Source organism: Salmo trutta, chromosome 21 (assembly GCF_901001165.1).
Source record: "Salmo trutta chromosome 21, fSalTru1.1, whole genome shotgun sequence".
In the NCBI taxonomy this organism is placed as follows: Eukaryota; Metazoa; Chordata; class Actinopteri; order Salmoniformes; family Salmonidae; genus Salmo; species Salmo trutta.
Window position 1 is genome coordinate 39937929 of NC_042977.1, and position 22793 is coordinate 39960721.

At 46.3% G+C, this 22793-nt stretch overlaps 3 protein-coding genes across 3 annotated transcripts in view; 1 reads left to right on the forward strand and 2 right to left on the reverse strand.

Moving 5' to 3' along the window:
• Nucleotides 1–7059, reverse strand: part of LOC115156457 (potassium/sodium hyperpolarization-activated cyclic nucleotide-gated channel 2) — a 116691-nt gene extending 109632 nt beyond the window's left edge. The window contains exon 1 of the mRNA XM_029703880.1: nucleotides 6211–7059. Coding sequence (XP_029559740.1) covers nucleotides 6211–7055 — 845 coding nt within the window. The 5' untranslated portion in view covers nucleotides 7056–7059. The remainder of the gene's footprint in view (nucleotides 1–6210) is intronic.
• A 4322-nt stretch (nucleotides 7060–11381) lies between these two features.
• LOC115157418 (E3 ubiquitin-protein ligase RNF126) lies at nucleotides 11382–15781 on the reverse strand. Its single transcript, XM_029705645.1, has 9 exons — nucleotides 15636–15781; nucleotides 14350–14408; nucleotides 14103–14163; nucleotides 13746–13984; nucleotides 13424–13492; nucleotides 13248–13317; nucleotides 13054–13147; nucleotides 12504–12619; nucleotides 11382–12382 (listed from the first exon to the last, which is right to left on the reverse strand). Exons 1-9 carry the CDS (start codon nucleotides 15774–15776, stop codon nucleotides 12230–12232), a joined length of 1002 nt encoding a protein of 333 aa, XP_029561505.1. The 5' UTR covers nucleotides 15777–15781; the 3' UTR covers nucleotides 11382–12229.
• LOC115157417 (SURP and G-patch domain-containing protein 1) lies at nucleotides 15774–22207 on the forward strand. The gene is made up of 14 exons (XM_029705644.1): nucleotides 15774–15895; nucleotides 16573–16744; nucleotides 16875–16984; nucleotides 17151–17408; nucleotides 17623–17746; nucleotides 17863–17966; nucleotides 18504–18627; nucleotides 18809–19176; nucleotides 19869–19975; nucleotides 20238–20415; nucleotides 21115–21221; nucleotides 21372–21517; nucleotides 21696–21825; nucleotides 21914–22207. Exons 1-14 carry the CDS (start codon nucleotides 15877–15879, stop codon nucleotides 21938–21940), a joined length of 1974 nt encoding a protein of 657 aa, XP_029561504.1. The 5' UTR covers nucleotides 15774–15876; the 3' UTR covers nucleotides 21941–22207.
• The last annotated feature ends 586 nt before the right edge of the window (nucleotides 22208–22793 follow it).

Sequence of the window (22793 nt, forward strand, 5' to 3'; positions counted from 1 at the left end):
GAAGAGGTAGAGGCAGAGGGGAGAAGTAGAGGTAGAGGTAGAGGGGAGAGGTAGAGATAGAGGTAGAGGTAGAGGGGAGAGGTAGAGGTAGAGGGGGAGGAAGAGGTAGAGGCAGAGGGGGAGGAAGAGGTAGAGGCAGAGGGGAGAGGTAGAGGGGAGAGGTAGAGGGGGAGGTAGAGGTAGAGGGGAGAGGTAGAGGTAGAGGTAGAGGGGAGAGGTAGAGGGGAGAGGTAGAGGCAGAGGCAGAGGGGAGAGGTAGAGGTAGAGGGGAGAGGTAGAGGTAGAGGCAGAGGGGAGAGGTAGAGGTAGAAGGGAGAGGTAGAGGCAGAGGGGAGAGGTAGAGGGGGAGGTAGAGGCAGAGGAAGAGGGGAGAGGTAGAGGTATAGGGGAGAGGTAGAGGGGGAGGTAGAGGCAGAGGGGAGAGGTAGAGGTAGAGGGGAGAGGTAGAGGGGGAGGTAGAGGCAGAGGCAGAGGGGAGAGGTAGAGGTAGAGATAGAGGCAGAGGGGAGAGGTAGAGGTAGAGGGGAGGTAGAGGATGAGGGGGAGGTAGAGGCAGAGGGGAGAGGTAGAGGGGAGAGGTAGAGGTAGAGGGGGAGGTAGAGGATGAGGGGGAGGTAGAGGCAGAAGGGAGAGGTAGAGGTAGAAAGGAGAGGTAGAGGTAGAGGGGGAGGTAGAGGATGAGGGGGAGGTAGAGGCAGAAGGGAGAGGGGAGAGGTAGAGGGGAGAGGTAGAGGTAGAGGGGGAGGTAGAGGATGAGGGGGAGGTAGAGGCAGAGGGGAGAGGTAGAGGCAGAGGGGGAGGTAGAGGATGAGGGGGAGGTAGAGGTAGAGGGGGAGGTAGAGGCAGAGGAAGAGGGGAGAGGTAGAGGTATAGGGGAGAGGTAGAGGGGGAGGTAGAGGCAGAGGGGAGAGGTAGAGGTAGAGGGGAGAGGTAGAGGGGGAGGTAGAGGCAGAGGGGAGAGGTAGAGGTAGAGATAGAGGCAGAGGGGAGAGGTAGAGGTAGAGGGGAGGTAGAGGATGAGGGGGAGGTAGAGGCAGAGGGGAGAGGTAGAGGGGAGAGGTAGAGGTAGAGGGGGAGGTAGAGGATGAGGGGGAGGTAGAGGCAGAAGGGAGAGGTAGAGGTAGAAAGGAGAGGTAGAGGTAGAGGGGGAGGTAGAGGATGAGGGGGAGGTAGAGGCAGAAGGGAGAGGGGAGAGGTAGAGGGGAGAGGTAGAGGTAGAGGGGGAGGTAGAGGATGAGGGGAGGTAGAGGCAGAGGGGAGAGGTAGAGGCAGAGGGGGAGGTAGAGGATGAGGGGGAGGTAGAGGTAGAGGGGGAGGTAGAGGATGAGGGGAGAGGTAGAGGTAGAAGGGAGAGGTAGAGGATGAGGGGAGAGGTAGAGGATGAGGGGAGAGGTAGAGGATGAGGGGGAGGTAGAGGCAGAGGGGGAGGTAGAGGATGAGGGGGAGGTAGAGGCAGAGGGGAGAGGTAGAGGATGAGGGGGAGGTAGAGGCAGAGGGGGAGGTAGAGGCTGAGGGGGAGGTAGAGGATGAGGGGGAGGTAGAGGCAGAGGGGAGAGGTAGAGGTAGAGGGGGAGGTAGAGGTAAAGGCAGAGGGGAGAGGTAGAGGTAGAGGTAGAGGGGAGAGGTAGAGGTAGAGGGGGAGGAAGAGGTAGAGGCAGAGGGGAGAGGTAGCGGGGAGAGGTGGGAGGTAGAGGTAGAGGGGGAGGTAGAGGGGAGAGGTAGAGGTAGAAGGGAGAGGTAGAGGTAGAGGTAGAGGGGGAGGTAGAGGTAGAGGGGAGAGGTAGAGGGTAGAGGGGGGAGGTAGAGGTAGAGGTAGAGGTAGCGGGGAGAGGTAGAGGTAGAGGGGGGAGGTAGAGGTAGAGGTAGAGGTAGCGGGGAGAGGTAGAGGTAGAGGGGAGAGGTAGAGGTAGAGGGGGGGAGGTAGAGGGGAGAGGTAGAGGTAGAGGCAGAGGGGAGAGGTAGAGGTAGAGGGGGGAGGTAGAGGTAGAGGTAGCGGGGAGAGGTAGAGGTAGAGGGGAGAGGTAGAGGGGGGAGGTAGAGGGGAGAGGTAGAGGTAGAGGGGGGAGGTAGAGGTAGAGGGTAGAGGTAGAGGTAGAGGGGGGAGGGTAGAGGTAGAGGTAGAGGGGAGAGGTAGAGGGGAGAGGTAGAGGTAGAGGCAGAGGGGAGAGGTAGAGGTAGAGGTAGAGGGGAGAGGGTAGCGGGGAGAGGTAGAGGTAGAGGGGAGAGGTAGAGGTAGAGGGGAGAGGTAGAGGTAGAGGGGAGAGGTAGAGGGGAGAGGTAGAGGTAGAGGGGGAGGAAGAGGTAGAGGCAGAGGGGAGAGGTAGAGGTAGAGGGGAGAGGTAGAGGGGGAGGTAGAGGTAGAGGGGAGAGGTAGAGGTAGAGGGGAGAGGTAGAGGTAGAGGGGGAGGTAGAGGTAGAGGGGAGAGGTAGAGGTAGAGGGGGAGGTAGAGGTAGAGGGGAGAGGTAGAGGGGAGAGGTAGAGGGGAGAGGTAGAGGGGAGAGGTAGAGGGGAGAGGTAGAGGGGGAGGTAGAGGCAGAGGGGAGAGGTAGAGGTAGAGGCAGAGGGGAGAGGTAGAGGGGGAGGTAGAGGTAGAGGCAGAGGGGAGAGGTAGAGGTAGAAGGGAGAGGTAGAGGCAGAGGGGAGAGGTAGAGGGGGAGGTAGAGGCAGAGGCAGAGGGGAGAGGTAGAGGTATAGGGGAGAGGTAGAGGGGGAGGTAGAGGCAGAGGGAGAGGTAGAGGTAGAGGGGAGAGGTAGAGGGGGAGGTAGAGGCAGAGGCAGCGGGGAGAGGTAGAGGGGAGAGGTAGAGGTAGAGATAGAGGCAGAGGGTAGAGGTAGAGGGGAGAGGTAGAGGTAGAGGGGAGAGGTAGAGGTAGAGGGGGAGGTAGAGGATGAGGGGGAGGTAGAGGCAGAAGGGAGAGGTAGAGGTAGAGGGGAGAGGTAGAGGGGAGAGGTAGAGGTAGAGGGGAGGTAGAGGATGAGGGGGAGGTAGAGGCAGAGGGGAGAGGTAGAGGCAGAGGGGGTGGTAGAGGATGAGGGGGAGGTAGAGGTAGAGGCAGAGGGGAGAGGTAGAGGATGAGGGGAGAGGTAGAGGATGAGGGGAGAGGTAGAGGATGAGGGGGAGGTAGAGGCAGAGGGGAGAGGTAGAGGTAGAGGATGAGGGGGAGGTAGAGGATGAGGGGGAGGTAGAGGCAGAGGGGAGAGGTAGAGGTAGAGGATGAGGGGGAGGTAGAGGTAGAGGGGGAGGTAGAGGATGAGGGGAGAGGTAGAGGATCAGGGGGAGGTAGAGGCAGAGGGGGAGGTAGAGGCAGAGGGGGAGGTAGAGGATAAGGGGGAGGTAGAGGCAGAGGGGAGAGGTAGAGGATGAGGGGGAGGTAGAGGCAGAGGGGGAGGTAGAGGCAGAGGGGGAGGTAGAGGATGAGGGGGAGGTAGAGGCAGAGGGGAGAGGTAGAGGTAGAGGGGGAGGTAGAGGCAGAGGTAGAGGCAGAGGGGAGAGGTAGGCTAGTGGGTGTTCAGGTCCACACAGTCAGAGAGGGCTCACTGCAGGTGCAACGCTGAGTCATTACACTGCGACTGAAGCAACAAGGTGTGAATAAACCCTGTTAGTCATGCTATTTGTGAGAACTACGGCATGCCAACTCCTATGAGACTTGTATTTATTGTGTTGCATAACTCTCCTCAAAACTATATGCTCAAATTACATACACTGAGTATACCAAATATTAGGAACACCTTTCTAATTTTGAGTTGCATCCCCCCACCCACACCTGCTTCTGCCCTCAGAACAGCCTCTATTCGTTGAGACATGGACTCTACATGGTGTTGAAAGTATTCCACAGGGATGCTGACCCATGTTGACTCCAATGCTTCCCACAGTTGTGTCAAGTTGGCTGGATGTCCTTTGGGTGGTGGAACATTCTTGAAATACATGGGAAACTGTTGAGCATGAAAAAGCTCTTAAATGTTTTGTCTTTCCCATTCACCCTCTGAATGGCACACATACACAATCCATGTCGTAATTGTCTCATGTCTTAAAAATCCTTCCTCAACATGTCTCCTTCCCTTCATCTACACTGATTGAAGTGGATTTAACAAGTGACATCAATAAGGGATCATAGCTTTCACCTGGATTCACCTGGTCAGTCTACGTCATGGAAAGAGCAGGTGTTCTTAATGTTTGTACACTCAGAGTTATTGGATATAGGGGAGACCATGGCACAAAGCAACATGGGGAACAATGTAACAACTAAATTACTCAGATTAGAAGCCCCTTAGAAAAGTGTTATTTAATGTGCTAATAATTGGTTAGTGTATCTATATGCCTAGGAAATATTGCTTAAATCCATACATTAAAACATATATATATTGACAGGACAAATTCTAAATATTCTTGCCACCTCCTTTTTTGATTATTGACCTGTGAAACATTCCCCATGTATCTAATCATATCATTTTTTATCAGGTATTTTGATTGGTAAAGTTGATCACAATAATTATTGTTGTATTTTGTCACAATACTCAGATTTGACTCAGATTTGTAATGGGGGTACATTGTAACATTTGTTACAATTAACCCCTTACCTAAAATGTAATGGTATTTTATATGGTATTTAGAGACAATTAAATAATGATATAAAATAGCACATATTTACATCAAGTTTACCAGTACAGCTAAGAGAATCGCTCTAAAACATGGCTACTACGTTTTTAGTCAATATGACATGATGAAATTATGAAAAAAAGTGTCCATTTAGTGTATTTATATCCAAATATCAATTTTAAATCCGAACATGTTTAAATTCCCCCAAATGTTTACCATTGAAGACTACCGCCTAAGGGGTTAATTGTAAAATGTTACCTTCCACCACTTTCGGGTTGAATTATAAAGGTCTGGTATGTCCTAGAAACGTAGTCAGGTTACAGTGTGTAATGGTAGCTGAGATATGTATGTTGTTTGTATAAACAAACTCAATTAATCATTTCATAAATAAGCAAAATACCGAAATTGTTACTTTGTGCCCAGGTCTCCTAGGCCCTAGTATCATATGTCTTGTACTGAGTCAACATGATTTGATTCCATTCTTGAAGATGAGCTGAGCAGAAACAGCACGAGGTGTGATTTGTGAATGGGAAGTCTGCTAGCTACAGAGTTGATCATTCTGTCGGATCCACGGTCGGTAAGGCGGGAGCTGTCCACTTGTGACGAGTGTGTGTCTATCAAGAAATCCAGTGACGCAAAGATGCAATTTCACGACCATGTAAACAATGGCATATCACTCAGAGACAGGGCCCAATTCACGAAAATAAAGCATTTCATAATCAACATGACCCTCTTAAACGCGAGAGAACCCCTATATTGTGTCAAAAGGCGTGAGAAGTCAATTAGCCTTATCGCTGATAAAACCGTGATGAACGGGCAAAGCAAACCCCTCATTAAAATGCATGATACGGGGAGTCATAGAGTAATGGAGGCGGATATGTCTCGAATGAGCATGCTTGAGGTTTTAGCACACTTGGCTCAAGGTGACATTCAATTACTGAGTGCATCACACACCCCGGCAGTCCTATCAGCCAAGGATCTGGCCGACAGCCATAGGCTACTACGTTAACCTCGACTCGAAACAAAAACAAATCATCTTTAATCTAGCTCCACGGTAAATAGCCTAGTAATTTACGGAATGTAATGATTGTGGGCCAAGATTCGCCTATTGTTCTAAATGCGATCGATCCGAATGAGTTGACGAATTGAAAAAAAAACGCGAGGCTTGGTTGGGTATCCAGGACATTCAACAGACTAGCTAGTGTTAACAACCTTGAAAGGGCCCGGTATCATCGTTATTCATAAAGCCTATGCAGAGAGTTTTGCGCACAGGTTGTCTTTGAAATCATCTAAAAAGCATTTCTAAAAAAAACTGCTTTGTCAATGGCCCATTTTTTTAATGAAAATCACTGCATAGATGGGCTTCATTCATTAAAATGTGATATACATGTATTGGCTAAAATACCAGCCAGAACAGGTGGAACAAAAGGGGTAAATGTGTATTTTATAATAACTAATAACAATGGATGTGTTACACAAAGTACAATGACAAAAGCATTCTACTGCTGGGCTCCTGGATTCTCAGTTTAACTTGTTGATGATGCTATGGGGCCAAACCAAGGCCCTCCAAGACATTGCCAACATGCACATACATACATAGCATAACTCTTACCTGAAATCACTGTAGGGGTGGATAATCCAATTGCCCGCTGATTTAACCCGCTCTTGCTCCCTCTCCACCGCCTTTTGACTCCCATACATGCGCAAGGAGAATTTGTTAACTCCAGGCTGCAGCATGGCACTGAATTGTCGTTGCATGAAGGTGCTTCCGTCAGCCTCGGCATCCTCGGCCTGGATCTGGGGTCCATCCTCCGGCTTCTGGAAGGTGACAGAGTTTCTAGGCTGCTGAGTCGTCTGGGTCTGGGTCGAGCCGTGCAGCGACGAGGAGGCTTTCCTGCTTGGCGCGTTGGAGAAGGACACCCTGGAGTCCTTTTTCTCGGGGACGCCGGTGGAAACAGGGGTGACGCCGGGGTTTGCGCTACCGTCCCCCTGGCCCTGAGTCATGGAGCCTGTCGCGGAGCCATCCATGCTGGCCCTGGCTGAGTTACAGGCACCGCGCCTAAGGGACGCGTCCTCGGCCCTCCCCGCCCCGGCAGTCTTGTTGGATATGATCGAGCGCAGGCTCCCGGTGCCGGAGTCCCTCCTGCATTCTCCGTTTTTGTTGCATTTCATTCTTGAAATTGGAGCGGTGCTGTTGTTACAAGCATCACCTGCTGCCGCGTTTAAAACCTCTACTGCGACCGCTGCTCCAGACGCCTCCGCCCCTGCCGCTCTGTTGGTCTCGCAGCGCCCGGCAGCATCTCCCGGACAGGTTGTGGTATCAGTCGCTTTGGATGCTACAGTGGGCTTAGTAGCAGCAGGCGCACCCTCTGTTTGCAGTAGGATGGTCTCGTTGTTGGTGGAGTTCTTTCTGGTAGCCGTGGCCGCGGCTCCCCCTCCTGGCGTAAAGTTCTTCATCCTGATACTACCGCCTCCACCACCGCAACTGCCGCTCCCCCCGTTTCGGCGCAGCCGCGGATACTGAAACTTGGACTCGTCCTCACCGTCCTTCGCCTCGTCTATGACAGCGTTACTGGCCACGCCGGGCTGCTTCACATTCGGGGCGCTCTGGCTGGCAGCAGCAGCGGGGGCAGAGCCAACACAATTGCTGCTTTTGCTTCTCGTGCAATTGGACGTGGCAGCTTTGGGCGCGCTGATGTGGCTACATCCGCTGCCGCCTGCCGCCTTCTTTTTCATGGTCGCAGCAGATGAGCCTGGTGAAACCTCATTCTTGTCCATGACATTGGGCATATCAAATGTTGCCTCCAATTATCTTTAGTGAAAACCGATCAGGACAGAGGAGTGGGGGAGAGAGAGAGTGGAGAGAGAGAAAGGAGAGAGAGGAGGGGGTGGACGTGACTTCTTTGCAAACTACAAGAGTAGGTATCTGTACTCACTTTCAGAAATCATGTAAGCTTCGCTTCACCACTGTTTATATTTTATCACATCTAATAACACTTTTAGTTCCAGTTGCTCTGTGATTAAGTCCCATTCAGCAAATCATAGGCTACTGTAAACCTATTCCCTTATTAAATTAACTTTAAATTACATTCTAATCAATCCAACTCCCAAAATATTCAACAAGATAGCATCTAAATTCATGTGAAATCAGGTATGGTCAATGACTCATACAGCTTTCAAACGCTCAATTAAAACGGCATGACAGTAATGAAGCAATGATGTCATTTTTTAGAGGGTGTTTTCAATGACAAGATGTCAAACAGGCGTGTAGCGCCCTCTACTGTCCATACAGGTGGAATACAGAGAATGAGATCTCAAAGTGATAGTCTGTTTCCTTTACCTCATCATCTGCACTGATGTGAAATAGCTGAGCAGGTCAACTTCCACAGCAACAGTAACTTTCCAATAGGCATCCACCATACTCTCCACTATGGCATTTATCCATATCAGGGGATGACAATGAAGATATAAAGGGAGGAGGCCACAACTATCGAAATGGACCTTTTATAAGCGTCGTGTCCTTGAATCGAACTGTTTGGATTTTCATCAAAGATTCTCATCAAAGATACAGCTTTCAATTTACACCAAACATTCCACGAATCTAAATGGGACTGTAATAAGGATCAAAATATGTTTTGGAAGTGTTGTCACCCAAAAGTTAGATTAAGATATTAGAGAACAGAAATAGTAATGTGTGCAGGCAAGCACCAAATGATTCTTGCTGGTAGGGTTACATTCTGTCTCCGGTTCTAGCCTGCTGTTACCTCTATCAACAGGTACATTAAACTTTTTGTAACCACATGATTATTTCAGGACCCCTTTACAGGACAGAAACAATGTTTAATCCATCACTAAGTGTACCCAAGCATTCACAAACGGTGAGCATACTGAAATTGAATCAATCATACATTGATCAAATCAGACCAGCAGTAGGATACGTACGAACAGCCCTGACAAAGGACCCAAAGTCTCAGACACACTGTTGGATCTGATATAGGACAAGGATGCCTTTGGTTAGGGAAAATGTGCCTAGTATTTATTTATCACCAAGTCCTATTTCAACCATATCTACGTTATACACATGATAATCCAGGCCAAACTGTATATATGATCTGATATTTTACCTTGTCCACTGAACCAGTGAGACCTTCATGAGGACAGACACACACACACACACACACACACACACACACACACACACACACACACACACACACTACACACAGCCTTCAGAATCACTGACGCTGATTGCACAGTCTGTGTCAATGACATTCAGAGGTTGTCTGCAATCACTGAACTTGTCTCAAACATCCATGCAGCAATGTTAAACTACATTTCCCAGGGCTCAATGGGATTGTCGTGACTGTTCTGAGTATCCTTGCCGCAGGTCTCTTACCTTTTCACAGTGAGATGCCGGGTCCAGTCTGAGCTGGCAGATGGAGTGTGTCTCTCGCTCTGCGGAGGCTGCCTGCCTCAATTCCACTTCCTGGTATGATGACACATTAGAAGAATGATGCTCTGGGTTCATTTGCATAAAAGGAAGAGTTCCAGTTCCAAAGAAGAAAAAAGGCTAATTGATCTTGGACAAGGTCCAACGAGCTACGAGGAATCCCAGAGAGAGACAGAGTGTCAGGCTGGTTGAACAGATGCTGCTGCTGGGTGGTCTGGTGGAACTAACCTGAGAGCAGTGTATACTGGCAGTGTCAACATTCATCATTGTTGTATGAGAATTTGAAGTTGCAGCTATAACCACTTACACAGGGTCAGTTATTGGTTCAACCCTCTAATGGTTTAGGTTAAAATTGGGGTTAGCGTAATCTTGTCCTAAATCTGTGGTTGTCAACCTTATGCTAAAACCTCAGCTACCCTTTTTCCACAATGACATCCCAGGTGTATGTGGACTGGCTATAACATATTTCTAGGGAGGGTAACAATAAGCATTTCAGTCATGCACAGAAGGTTTAGTGAAAGATACACAGTAACCGCCTGTTGTTCTCAGAAAGTTCACCAGGCCAGGTGGTCTCTTTCTCTCTGTTTTGGTTCTCTCCCCCACACCTTTCTTCCCTCTCTTATCCCCCCCCCCCCCCCCCCCCCCCCCACACACACACACACACACACACAAAGAAAGACAAGGCAGCTCTAAATGGGTCCTAATGTGTTTAGGCTGATAAGGCTGCAGCAGTAGAGAGCGAGAAGGTCCAGTTACACTGATGAGTCTCACCAGCAGGACTGATAAGGACATGAGTTGGGTGAGGGCCCCACAGACTAGAACATACATTTCATGTCATCTGACCAAATCCAAGTGCCAATGCCATTTATCAAAATTAGTATTACTTGTTAAACAAAATATTTTTCTCTGAGCAATTATATTAGTATAAAACAATTTCCCCATGTACTACGGCCGTCTGTCTCCAGATCCTGCTGCCTGAGACAGTGAGAAGTGTACTACGGCCGTCTGTCTCCAGATCCTGCTGCCTGAGACAGTGAGAAGTGTACCACGGCCGTCTGTCTCCAGATCCTGCTGCCTGAGACAGTGAGAAGTGTACCACGGCCGTCTGTCTCCAGAGCCTGCTGCCTGAGACAGTGAGAAGTGTACCACGGCCGTCTGTCTCCAGATCCTGCTGCCTGAGACAGTGAGAAGTGTACCACGGCCGTCTGTCTCCAGATCCTGCTGCCTGAGACAGTGAGAAGTGTACCACGGCGTCTGTCTCCAGATCCTGCTGCCTGAGACAGTGAGAAGTGTACCACGGCCGTCTGTTTCCAGAGCCTGCTGCCTGAGACAGTGAGAAGTGTACCACGGCCGTCTGTCTCCAGATCCTGCTGCCTGAGACAGTGAGAAGTGTACCACGGCCGTCTGTCTCCAGAGCCTGCTGCCTGAGACAGTGAGAAGTGTACCACGGCCGTCTGTCTCCAGAGCCTGCTGCCTGAGACAGAATTCTCTCTCCATTTCCTCCTTCAGGACAGGGCTCCTGAGGGAGCAGAGATATGATATACTCCTTTGCTGTGCTAATAATTAAACCGTGTTGATTGGGTTATTAGGTGATTACTAATCAGCATAGCACCACTTAGCTGATAGTGTCCCGTGTGGCTCAGTTGGTAGAGCATGGTGTTTGCAACGCCAGGGTTGTGGGCTCAATTCCCACGGGGGACCAGTACGGAGAAAAAAAATGTATGAAATGTATGCATTCACTACTGTAAATTGCTCTGGATAAGAGTGTCTGCTAAATGGCTAAAAAGTAAATGTAGTATATAATAGTTTCACATAATGGCTTTCAGCCCCTGCTTATTGCTCAGCACCCAGTTTGAATACTTCAGAAATCCACTGTTCCTACCTACCTTCCTTGAAGTGACTAACTACTGAGCTGACATGACTATACTGGCGCTACTGTAGTGCTTCACCTCTCCCATCGGGAATAATTTGTGAGAATTTTGTACAAGGAAGGGTGCATTTCTAAAGTATTGGAACAAGGCAGACGATTCCAGACACCTCATATTTCACCATTAAAAAAACATTTTCACACAGCAGAACATTCTAGAATCGTCCAGAAAAACTCCATTTTCTACTTACTTACTGTCATAGTATAGCACTATCATCAAAACTGCAGTATAGTCCAGTTTTGGTGTTGTATTATTATTTTCCACTAACAAATTATTAACTTACAATAGAATAGGTATATAAAAATGTATTGAACTGAAATTCATTGTATGGGACATTCGAGGAAACTGAGTGAGAATGTTTGCCACTTTTGATAGTAGCCTACAAGAAATGAGAGAATACAAACATTTTGGAAAAATGCTGATAAATTGAGACTTTAATGTGAGAATCACAATATGAGCATTAAAAAAATGAGGAAAAGTTCAGAGATGCAATAACATTTTTGTTCAGTTGTAGTTTCCCAAAATTCCCATTCCTGAAACCAAACAGAATGTAGTGCAACAGAAAAGTGCAAATAAATAATTCTAAAATCAGATGCATACACTCAGTTCTCTCTGTAAGATATTCTTCAGTTGGCTATACAGTGACTGACCTCCTTGTTTATGTTCTTAAATATGAATACCTCTATGTACACATATCTCTCTCCTTCGGCATGGAAGTCTGTACCACCACGGTTGAGAAAAAAAACAAAAAACAAACTTTAAACACTTTCTCTTTTAAATATAAAATGTTTGTCCCCATCTTATGGCAAAAAGACATGACAATGTCTCAGTCAAGTCGCAGTCCACTGCAGTTCAAACGTGGATACTATTATACACCACAGCCTGTTCGGATCCTTCTCCAGTTTCATCTTCACTCTCTCCTTTTACAGAAGCATCGCAACAATACTGGTACCGGCATCCACTCCAGTCCTCACACATGGGAAGGAATGATCGTGTGTTCAAAGTTCACAATAGAAAGGGGATAAAATTAAATAAAAATAACGTCTCATAGTCCATATTGTGTTTATCGTTTCACCTCCAGAGTAGAGTCATCTCCCCAGCAGCTTCTCCCAGTGGGCCTTAAAGAGAGCACTGAGAGGGGCGGCCCTCCAGACTCTCCTGAGCCAGTGGTAGAGTGGGGGTGAAAGTCTGCCTGGGGGTGGGGGTGAGGTGTTGGTTGTGTGCAGGAAGTGAGATCGAGGTGTGATGGAGATCTAGGAGTTGTTGGCAGCGTTCTCGTTACTGGGGGAGCTGGAAGAGGATGAGGAAGAGGAGGAAGGGGAGAAGTTCATTCCTGAAAGTCCCGGGGGGTCCGTGGCTGTGTTCTGTCCACTGAGGCTCTTTCTGCACACTGGACATGTGTCGTGCTGAGGGAGGGAGACAGGGTCACAGAAACGAGGTTCAGCTTACAGCTTAGACAATGAGAAAGCATTAACATGCAAACCTCTGCATTTAAAAGGAATTAAACTGAGGTGAAAAAGCACATACCTGTTCCAGCCATGGTACTATGCAGTCATTGTGAAACAGGTGATTGCACGGAAGTTGCCTCACAGTCTCCCCTACACTGTAGTCTTCCTTGCACACAGAACATTCTAAACTGGAACCTGCAATAAAATACAATATTTTGTTGTGACCTATACCTTTAAAATTATTTTTGACCTCTGTGGTTGAGTGATCAGTCCCTCCAAAATTCCACTTGATTTTGCTGCGGCAATTCTGACATTTTGCATGGCAATATGCAATGATTTTGTCCAATTTGTCGTGAAAATGCGCTGACATGGGGAAAAGTTTGATGACGTGTGGCTTGATTGAACCATATTATACAGTAGATGTGCAGTGATTGGTTGAAATTGCGAGCCCTCTTCCTGTAATGTGATAATATGCGATCATTTGACTTTTTTATGCGGAAATGGTGCAGTGATTGGTTCAATTTGCAAGCCCTTGCATAATATGCAGGGAATTGTTGCTTTTGCACCCCAAAAAAACGTGATCCCAGAATCCTGAAGGGGACTGTGAAAAGTTGTTGTTGTTGACTCACCCACATGTTCCTCTGTGATCTGAATGCTGGGCAGGTTCTTTATCCTCTCTCTGTCAGCAGGAGGAGGACCAGTGTTCTCAAACTGATTTAATAACTACAGAGGAGAAAGGGAAAGTTGTATCATTAGATTGTGCAAATGTGTCACCAGAATTTGTAATTTAATCCCTTGTGAAGTATAGAGGATTTGGGTATACCTGGGTAATGATAGAATCAAGTCCATTGGCACCCCAAGCGTAGTCCATTGGATTTGAGTGTAGCATGCCCCTATCAAGAGAATTCCAAGAAATTACTAGAAACACACAGTAACTAGTACGTTTACAGACACAACATCAATTTTCCTGGTAATTATATAATAACACTGTGCATATACCATGGTCCCATTGCAATGTTCGGCATGGCTGTGGGTGCTATGATTCCATTCAATAGCTGCTGGATGATTCTGCAGAGGGACAATGAGAAATATCTCAGTCACTTCAGCATTTCACTGTAAGGTGAACCTGTAACCTGTTGTAATCGGCGCATGTGACAAATAACATTTGATTTGATTTGACATCCTGAATTATTCCTGAAGAAAATTGAGTCATAACACTACACAAGTAGTGTATGAATTCCTTTCATAATTCCTTTTTCATCTCTTTCCTACAGGGCAAACAATGTTTCATAGGGCAAGCAAGCTGGAAAGTGTTCCTTACCCCTCTAATGTGGGCACTTCCTCGTGTCTCTGTCCTGGTCGCCGTGGCATGTGTCGTCCCTGTGGTTGCCGAGCGCTATACCGTTGCCGTGACGCCATCTCCCGTTCCCGCCGGTTCTCCGTCTCGCGGTTGTCTTCTGCTGGCAGCCCCGCTCGGAGGTCGAAATTCTCGTCAAAAATCCCCAGAGCAAACTGGCCGTATCCGGGCGGAAATGTAAACATGTGCTGGTGGTCCATACTCTTAGGAAGGACAAAGAGTGAAACATATACTGTCACTACCTTGCAGTCCAACCAAGGTGCATGAGTTCATGAGGACCAACTGTTGAGTTGAGGAACAAAGGAGTTCTGTGTCACTAACCTCAAAAGTCGGACGGTTCTGATCGCTGGTGGAGGCAGTGGATGTGGACCCATTTTCAGTGCTGGAAATAAATCAAATACAAAAAAATGGCAGGTTCTCATCTTATCTTCAACTATGAACCAATGTGATAGAAATGAGCCTAAACACTGACAGCCTGTTTCCCAGACACATATAGCATTGTCAATGGAGAAGTGCTGCTGAAAGGGCTTTAAACTCTGATAGACAGGCAGATGATACTGTAGGCTACCTTCTCTCCACTGATAGCTCTTCAATGAAGCCAGATTCACACCGCGGACATGTGTACTCCTGCAGGAAAGCAGAGATACATCTAATTTATAACATAATCATAATTGTCATCTGTCAGTCTCATACACTTTTATGTTTTCATTTGATCTGAAGCGAAACAAAACAACAACCTTGCCTATGTAGGCTATGTATGTACCTGGGAATTAAGATTGTTAGCTAGCTTCAACCAGATGTGGCTTGAATTCAAAATCAAACAAGTTAGCTATTGACCTCACACTTTGACCCGCTGTAGCTCCATTACCAGAGTTGATCATTTTAACAATAGCTGATGATCCATTCAATAATCCATTGCTATTGAGAGATCTTTGAGTACCATTAGCTCTTTGCAAAGGCTCTTCATGCAGGTAGATATCTGAAAGCTACTGCACTGTACAATTCAAGAAGCTTCCTATGAATGACCATACAACAACAGACTATTAAAACAGGTTGTTGCAGCTATGGAAATGAGTTGGTGGTGTACATAGCCTAATGATTGTGTTTTTTTGAAAGTCACACTTTGTGAGATCATAGCTTAAAGGGGTAATCAGCAGTTGCTACATCCATTTGTGGATGTATAAATGAATTATATGTACCCATTGATTCTTGAAGAATATAACTTATAAATGCATTATGAGCTTAGTTCAACTGTCCTACCCCATCAGAACCCAAAATATATGCATATTTAATCCACTGTTTGTAAACAAAGTAAATGTAAACAAACACTATTTATCCTTAAACGTTTGATATCATTAATGGTAATTTCTTGCATCTATAGATTTGAATTTGAGAGTGGCTACATTTCTCCAGACATGAAACAGTGGTGGAGAGTCGCTTTGTTATTGTTTCAAATGCTGATTTCCGCTTTAAAGTTAGGTAGCTATCTACCTTTGGAGGTGCTATGGGGCCGATTTCCCTGTTGATCCGGCAAGCTGTCATATCATTAAAAAGGACAGACACGCTGTCACTGTAAGATATGGGTAACTCCTTAGCTAATCCAACAAGTCACATAGGCATGATCTCGAAACATCCTAACAGGCAAACTACAAGCTATTTTGGTAGCTGGCTAGATTGCAAACGAAACTATAGCTGTCAAATGATTGGCAACGTGAACGTTCCACTAGCTACAAGCTAACGTTAGTTAGCTGTCATGCTTCAGCCAGAGGAAATCGTGGATAAAATAATACAAACCCCACTTACCTGGCCATGGTTTCCTTTCGTGAACAACAAAAAACTCTCTGGAATGCTTACCGGGAGACGAGGGTTGATCTCTGCTGAACATCGGTGACAGAAAAACCGGCAGGGCCGTGGGGGAGCTTCAGCCATCTTCGGATTCTCTAACAGACAACCGAGAGGGAACGTGTACGGGTAGCGACAACCGACAAAATTCATCGATTTGCGAGACGAACAGGAAGCGGAAACTAGCGAAGCGCTAGCTAGCTTAGCAACAGATAGCTCGTATCAGGGAATACAGATCTGGTTAGCTGCAACTATGGAGTCCGGAGATACAGGTAAACGCTCGCAATAATAGGCAATAATTTAAATGACAGACCTTAATATAGTAACTATTTAAAAATGCTTAACAATAAACTCTTGCCTCATCAAATGTGGTTCTTTGCGCTAGCTAACTTCATAACTAACGCGTTAGCTACTTAGCTAACTAACGTTAGTTACCACCGCCCATCAACAGGATTTGTAGTTGTTGATACATCAAAATTCATCAAACAAATCGGTAGCCACAATCAGAATCAACCACACAATGTCAAATTTATTACATCATTAGTTGTAGATTGGTATTTTAGCTATTTATTGCTAACGTCTTGATGCCACCTTGTAGCGAGCTAACTAGCCAGCTTTAGAAAAAAAAACGTTTTACCAACCCTGGCCTGCTGACTGCTTCTCAAGTCTGTGACAACAAAGATAATCAAAGGGAATGGAGACATCCTCAATGCAGCAAGATATAGTCCCTGACATGACTGTAAATGTCTACACATTCCTAACATTCAGGGAAGTTCACTCTTCATAATATATAGATAGCTAGTCACATACGACTTTTACTAAAATACTCACAAAGATAGCTAGAGCAATTACAAACGAGATCACCTCTTGTGACTAACATTTATTGGTAGTAGGACACCAATAACAACTGCTCCCAACTCTTCCACTGTTTGTTTTATTCCCACTGCAGGGAGAGGAGGCTGGAACAACAAGTTCCGGCCAGCCCAGAAGAACAGGATGAGTGTGAACATTCTCCGTCAGGAGGAGCTGATCGCCCAGAAGAAGCGCGAGATCGAGGCTAAGATGGCAGAGCAGGCCAAGAAAAAGAGCCTTCAGACTCCCAGCAAGCCACTGCCACCAAGGTACAGTAGATCCTAGTCTTCTGAAACACTACAAATACCTCTCATCAAAACTCTGCTCAATCCCTGCTGGAAGTACTTGATTCTGGCCCACTTGACTGTAGCCATTGATTTTGACTTCTTATCCCCACAGTTTACACAGTTTACAGGGACACTCTTCGAACAACAACAAGTATGTGAACGACGGAAGCTTCTTGCAGCAGTTTATGAAGCTTCAGAAGGACAAACCCAGCTCTGACTCTGGTGAGATAGCGAGCTCTTTAATTGGTTTCAGTAGAACCTTATTTTTATGGTACAGAAATTATTAAATAAAATGGTAATAACACAATAATAATTTATGAATTACTTTTTTCTTCTGGATTCATTAAACAATGAATGTGAGATTAACCCAATTGTGTACCCTCTCCAGGCTCCAGCAGTGACACCAAAGCCCCGTCATCATCCACCCCCAGTCCGTCGTCAGGAGTGTCTCAGCCCCAGACGAAGAGCATTCTCATCGGCAAGCGCCCCGGTCTAGGCATCAGCAGCATGCTGAACCAGTTTAAGAACTACTCCCAGTCCAAGAAGACCCTGCTTCGCCCCCAAAGACCTAGCATATTCAGCTCCCCAGATGAAGATGATGATGATGATGAGGAAGTTGATGACTCAAGCTTCCTAGAAATCAAAGGTAATCCATGATCTGTGTTTTTAAATATCAAAGGACTGCCAGGAGCCTGGGTGCAAGTCAGATTCTGTCCTATTCTACATGTTGTCATTTCACCCATGTCATTGACTGTGTATTTCAGTTGCAGAGTAGCTGCTTCCTGAGAATAATGCTTTGCCTGAATTCTCATAGCCTTCTACAGTAGAGTAAAGGTAACGTACTCATAGTCCTCTTAAAGTCTTTCCCCCAGAAGACCCAGACACACGACTTATCCTGGACAAGATGGCGGCCTTTGTGGCTGAGGGAGGGCCTGAGCTAGAGAGGAAGGCCAAGGAGGACTACAAGGACAACCCTGTTTTCTCGTAAGTCTGTATGGATGTAGCTACTAACAGCATGTTAAATGTATAGCTAGTATATAGTGTATGTAATGGTGCCTCTTTTAGTCCTGATAAAAAGATATTTTCCCTCCACCTTACAGATTCTTGTATGATAATAACAGCCGGGATTATCTTTATTACCGAAAGAGAGTTGCTGAACTCCGAAAGGATCACTCAAAACATGAGACGCCATCACGTTCTCATGGTAAGATTACCTATATCAGTTTCTCTCTCACTCTCTCTGTCTCTCTCTCTGTCTCTCTCTACCACACACAGTTCCTCACTCTCTCAAAGACTGATTGTGTTCTTTTAATCTGTAATCTATATTTATACATGTGAATGAGTCATATGTGAGATAAATATAATTGCCCTCCTTGGAGAGTTTTAGTTGATGTTGAAAGTAACCATTAAAACAAAAACCGATGAGGATCGAAGCTTCAAGTTACAGATACACAATGATGTACTGAATACTTTGACCATGATACAAGTCATTCACGACACATTATGATTACCCACAACGTTTCATGGTGTTATTTGTTCACCAATTTTAAGATTAGGTCTGTATTCCATTATCAAATCCATACAATCCACTTCCCCAATCACCACCGTGTCCCCCTGCTCCTCCTCCTCCTTCCCCCCCTCTTCTTATCCCCTACTGGCTGTAGGCGGGTGTGTGAGGGCCAGTTGAGTACGGTACGGTAGTAGTGTGAGTTGAGCCCCAGTACTGATAGGCTGCTTAAAGTCTCCCCCCCAGTGGACGAGGAGACCCAGAGGGTGGCTGAGAAGCTGGCCATGTTTGTGGCCGATGGTGGCCCCGAGGTGGAAGCCATCGCCGCCCAGCACAACCAGGAAAACCCCGCCTTCAGGTTAGTGACCGTCTCAGATATTGTATCGAGAGCGTTTAATGTATTCATCCAATTGTATTTTATTGTTGCCTAAGAAGACATTGATTTGTCATAAGCTTTGAATAAATAAAGTAAGTAATGCTAACATGTAACTTGGATAAAATACCACAAAAGACAGCATATTTCTTCTTCCTTTTCTCAGTTTTCTATATGACCTCCAAAGCCCCGCCCACCGTTTCTACAAGGAGAAGGTGGAGGAGTACCGTCAGGCCAAAAATGCCCAGAGCCCCCCTCCAACGATTAAGCAGGAGCCTGGGGTGGAGCTCGAGAGACCGGCCGCCCCTCCCCTGACATATCCTCCCCCTCCTCCGCCCCCTCACTACCCCTACCTGGTGGGTCAAGTAAAGCTGGAGCCGGGTCTGGGGATAAAACAGGAAGCGTCAGGTCCGCCCGTGGTGAAGAGGAAGAGGAAGAGCCGCTGGGGGTCGGAGGACGACAAGGTGGATCTGTCACTGCAACCCATCATCATCCCCAAGGAGGAGGAGCTAGAGCCCAGTCCGTGTCTCTCTGGTAATCAAACACACATACATGGAGTGTACAAAACATTAGGAACACAATCCAAATATTGAGGTACACCTCCCTTTGCCCACAGAACAGCCTCAGTTTGTTGGCGCATGGACTCTACAAGGTGTCAAAAGCGTTCCACAGGGATGCTGACCCATGTTGACTCCAATGCTTCCCACAGTTGTGTCAAGTTGGCTGGATGTCCTTTGGATTGTGGACAATTCTTGATACAAACAGGAAACTGTTGCACGTGAAAAACCCAGCAGCCTTGCAGTTCTTGACACCCTCAAACCAATGCGCCTGGCACCTACTACCATACTACCAAAGGCACAGAAATCTTTTGTCTTGCCCATTCGCCCTCTGAATGGCACACATACACAACCCATGTCTCAAGGCTTAAAAATCATTATTTAACCTGTCTTCTCCCCTTCGTGTACACTGATTGAAGTGGATTGAACAAGTTACATCAGTAAGGGATCATAGCTTTCACCTGGATTCACCTGGTCAGTCTCTCATAGAAAGAGCATGTGTTCCTGATTTATTTTTTTGTCCACTCAGTGTATGTTCAGCCTCTCTTGTATAACACGCACAGAGACAGACGTTATAGTATAAGTCTAAAAACAGTGTTTGTAAGGTATGTCCATCCATGCTGTGTGTGTGTTTGTGGTGTGTGTGTTTGTGGTGTGTGTGTGTTTCAGTTAATGAACTGAGGGATCTGGGCTATAAGAAGGGAAAGCCTATGGGCCTGGTGGGAGTGACTGAGCTCTCAGACGACCAGAAGAAACAGCTCAAAGAGCAACAGGAGGTACTACATGACTGACAGACAGACAGCACAATACACTATGGCAGCACATTGTACTTTCCCAGTTTGAATTGTCGGGGACTGGGCGGTGTTAATCCTTGGTTTGGTATGGGGGTGCCCAGCATACTTCAAACCTTTAACAAAACCAGATGGGCTCGGTTGCGTTCGTTCTCAGCCACCTTGCAATCTGTCCCTGAAACCTTGCCTGAGGTGTGTGTCCGGCCTGCACATGCGTGTGTGTGGTGTGTCTGTGTTCCCACCGCAGATGCAGGAGATGTTTGACATGATCATGAAGCATAAGCGTGCGATGACGGAGATGCAGGTGATGTGGGAGAAAGCGGTGCGGGACCACTCCCACGAGTACGATAGTGACGAGGAGGTGGACCAGCAGGCTGGCACCTGGGAGCACCGCCTCCGGCACATGGAAATGGAGAAAACACGTGGTAAGATTCATGAAGACAGTGTTCAAGATTTTCAGAACCGTGATGTATCATGGGTAAATTATGACTGACTGACTGATCTACAAATCATATTGAGTAGTTATTTATGATGCAAGGTGATTTGTAGATCAGTCAGTCTCAACTCACCTTTCAAGTCAGCTGCAATTTGGAACGATTTGCTTCTGTTTAAGTGAAAGGGCTCAAAGGGAGAAATAAAATAAAAAATCCACCTTCATATTCATCATCTCCAGCACCACCCCAACATTGTGCATTTCCATGTTTTGTAGTTAAAAAGTGTTTCCAATGACATCATCAACCAATTAGTAGCCAATGCCTCCTCATAATTGGTTAAAATTACACGATGCACACCAATGTTGTCATTGGAAACACTTATCTTCCTCTATCTGTTTTACTACAAAACATAGAAATGCACAATTATCACATATGTTGATGTTGGGGTGGTGCTGCAGATGATGAATATGAAGGGAAATGTCAACATTTTTCAACTTCAAGTCCATTTGAATGTGAGATTTCATTCTTCAAAAGATCAGTTTGTTACTATTACAATTCATGAATCAACTCTGAGATGAACTGCGTCATAATAACCTGAGCCACGTTTAATCTGAAAGTTCCAATACGTCGTGTCCTGCTGACCCGGAAGTGATTTGGTGTTTATGTAAATGGCTGCTTGTCTTCCTCCAGAGTGGGCAGAGTCGCTGACTGACATGGGAAAGGGGAAGCACTTCATTGGTGACTTCCTACCTCCGGAGGAGCTGGAGAAGTTTATGGAGACCTTCAAGGCACTCAAGGTCGGTCCACTCCCCATTTATTCTCTTCACCACTTGGTCCTTGGCCCCTTCGTTGTCTAGCCTCTGCCCAAAAGGAATGACCTGTGAACCATCATTTGTGAAACACATATTCTATTCTCATGTTCTTGCCTTGTGTTCTGTGTTCTGCAGGAGGGCCGTGACCCAGACTACTCGGAGTATAAGGAGTTTAAGCTGACGGTGGAGAACCTTGGTTTCCAGATGCTCATGAAGATGGGCTGGAAGGAGGGCGATGGGCTTGGCTCTGGCGGACAAGGCATCAAGGCTCCGGTCCACAGGTTAGGGGCTGTCAAATACACACACTCACAGACACATAGTATACCCATTTGCACTCAGACATGGACACAAACACTTCACATGAGTACACACACTACTGTCTGATACAAGGTCTTCTACACAGCTTACACACACAGAGAGACATACACCTAGCCAGCTGATGTGGTGTGTTTGTTCCAGGGGAACCACAGCTGTTGACGGGGCAGGGTTTGGCGTGGACCGGCCCTCTGAGCTCTCAGGACAGGACGATGAGTATGATGCTTTCAGAAAGAGGATGATGCTGGCCTACCGCTTCAGGCCTAACCCACTGGTAACTACTACATAACATGTAAGCTGTTCTGTTCAGATGACCTTGCATCGGCAAGAGTTTGGAGTAATACGTCTGTCTCTCTTCTCAGAACAACCCGAGGAGGCCATACTACTGAAGAAGAGGTCTGAACTTGGCTGACTTCATCAACTTTTCATTTTTTTAAACAACCAACAGTGGCATATTGATTTCTCTTTGTTGTGGAAACAAACTGTAGGACACTCAGTTCAAGTAATCTCTTCTAGATTGTGTGGAATTGTATGGTTGGTGATAAACTGTTTAGGCTGGAGATTAAGGATGGATTTGTCTGATCTAAACTTTTCTAAGAGTCAGTTGATGTTCTTACTCAACTGCAGAATTAAAGTTTCCTATTTGATCAATCGGACGGCTAGGGTAGCGTTCTGATGGCTCGCTATCATGATCAGATTTCACAGTCACGACTCATAACACAGAACAACCTACACACACACACACACACACACATACACACATACATAGTGGTGGAATAAGTACCCAATTGTCATACTTGAGTAAAAGTAAAGATACCTTAAATAGAAAAGGACTCAAGTGAAATTCACCCAGTAAAATACTACAAGAGTAAAAGTAAAAAAATATTTGGTTTTAAATATACTTAAGTAAATGTAATTGCTACAATATACTTAAAAAAAAAAAAAATTACGAGTAGCCAGGGGCACACTCCAACACTCAGACATAATTTACAAACAATGCATGTGTGTTTAGTGAGTCCATCAGATCAGAGGCAGTAGGGATGACCAGGGATGTTCTCTTGGTAAGTGTGTGAATTTCACAATTTTCCTGTCCTGCTAAGCATTCAAAATGTAATGAGTACTTTTGGGTGTCATGGAAACTGTATGGAGTAAAAAGTACATCATTTTATTTAAGAATGTAGTAAAAGTGGTCAGAAATATAAATAGTAAAGTACAGATACTTAAGTAGTACTTTAAAGTATT

Bases quoted from the DNA above. Each gene is read 5' to 3' on its own strand.
- LOC115157418 (XM_029705645.1), bottom strand. From the start codon at position 15,776: ATGAATTTTGTCGGTTGTCGCTACCCGTACACGTTCCCTCTCGGTTGT. The intron at 14,164-14,349 runs GTAGCCTACAGT...ATTTATTTCCAG, and splicing joins GAGCTATCAGTGGAGAGAAG to CACTGAAAATGGGTCCACAT. The intron at 13,493-13,745 runs GTAAGGAACACT...GTCCCTCTGCAG, and splicing joins GAAGTGCCCACATTAGAGGG to AATCATCCAGCAGCTATTGA.
- LOC115157417 (XM_029705644.1), top strand. The intron at 17,409-17,622 runs GTAATCCATGAT...GTCCTCTTAAAG, and splicing joins AAGCTTCCTAGAAATCAAAG to TCTTTCCCCCAGAAGACCCA. The intron at 19,976-20,237 runs GTACTACATGAC...TTCCCACCGCAG, and splicing joins AGCTCAAAGAGCAACAGGAG to ATGCAGGAGATGTTTGACAT.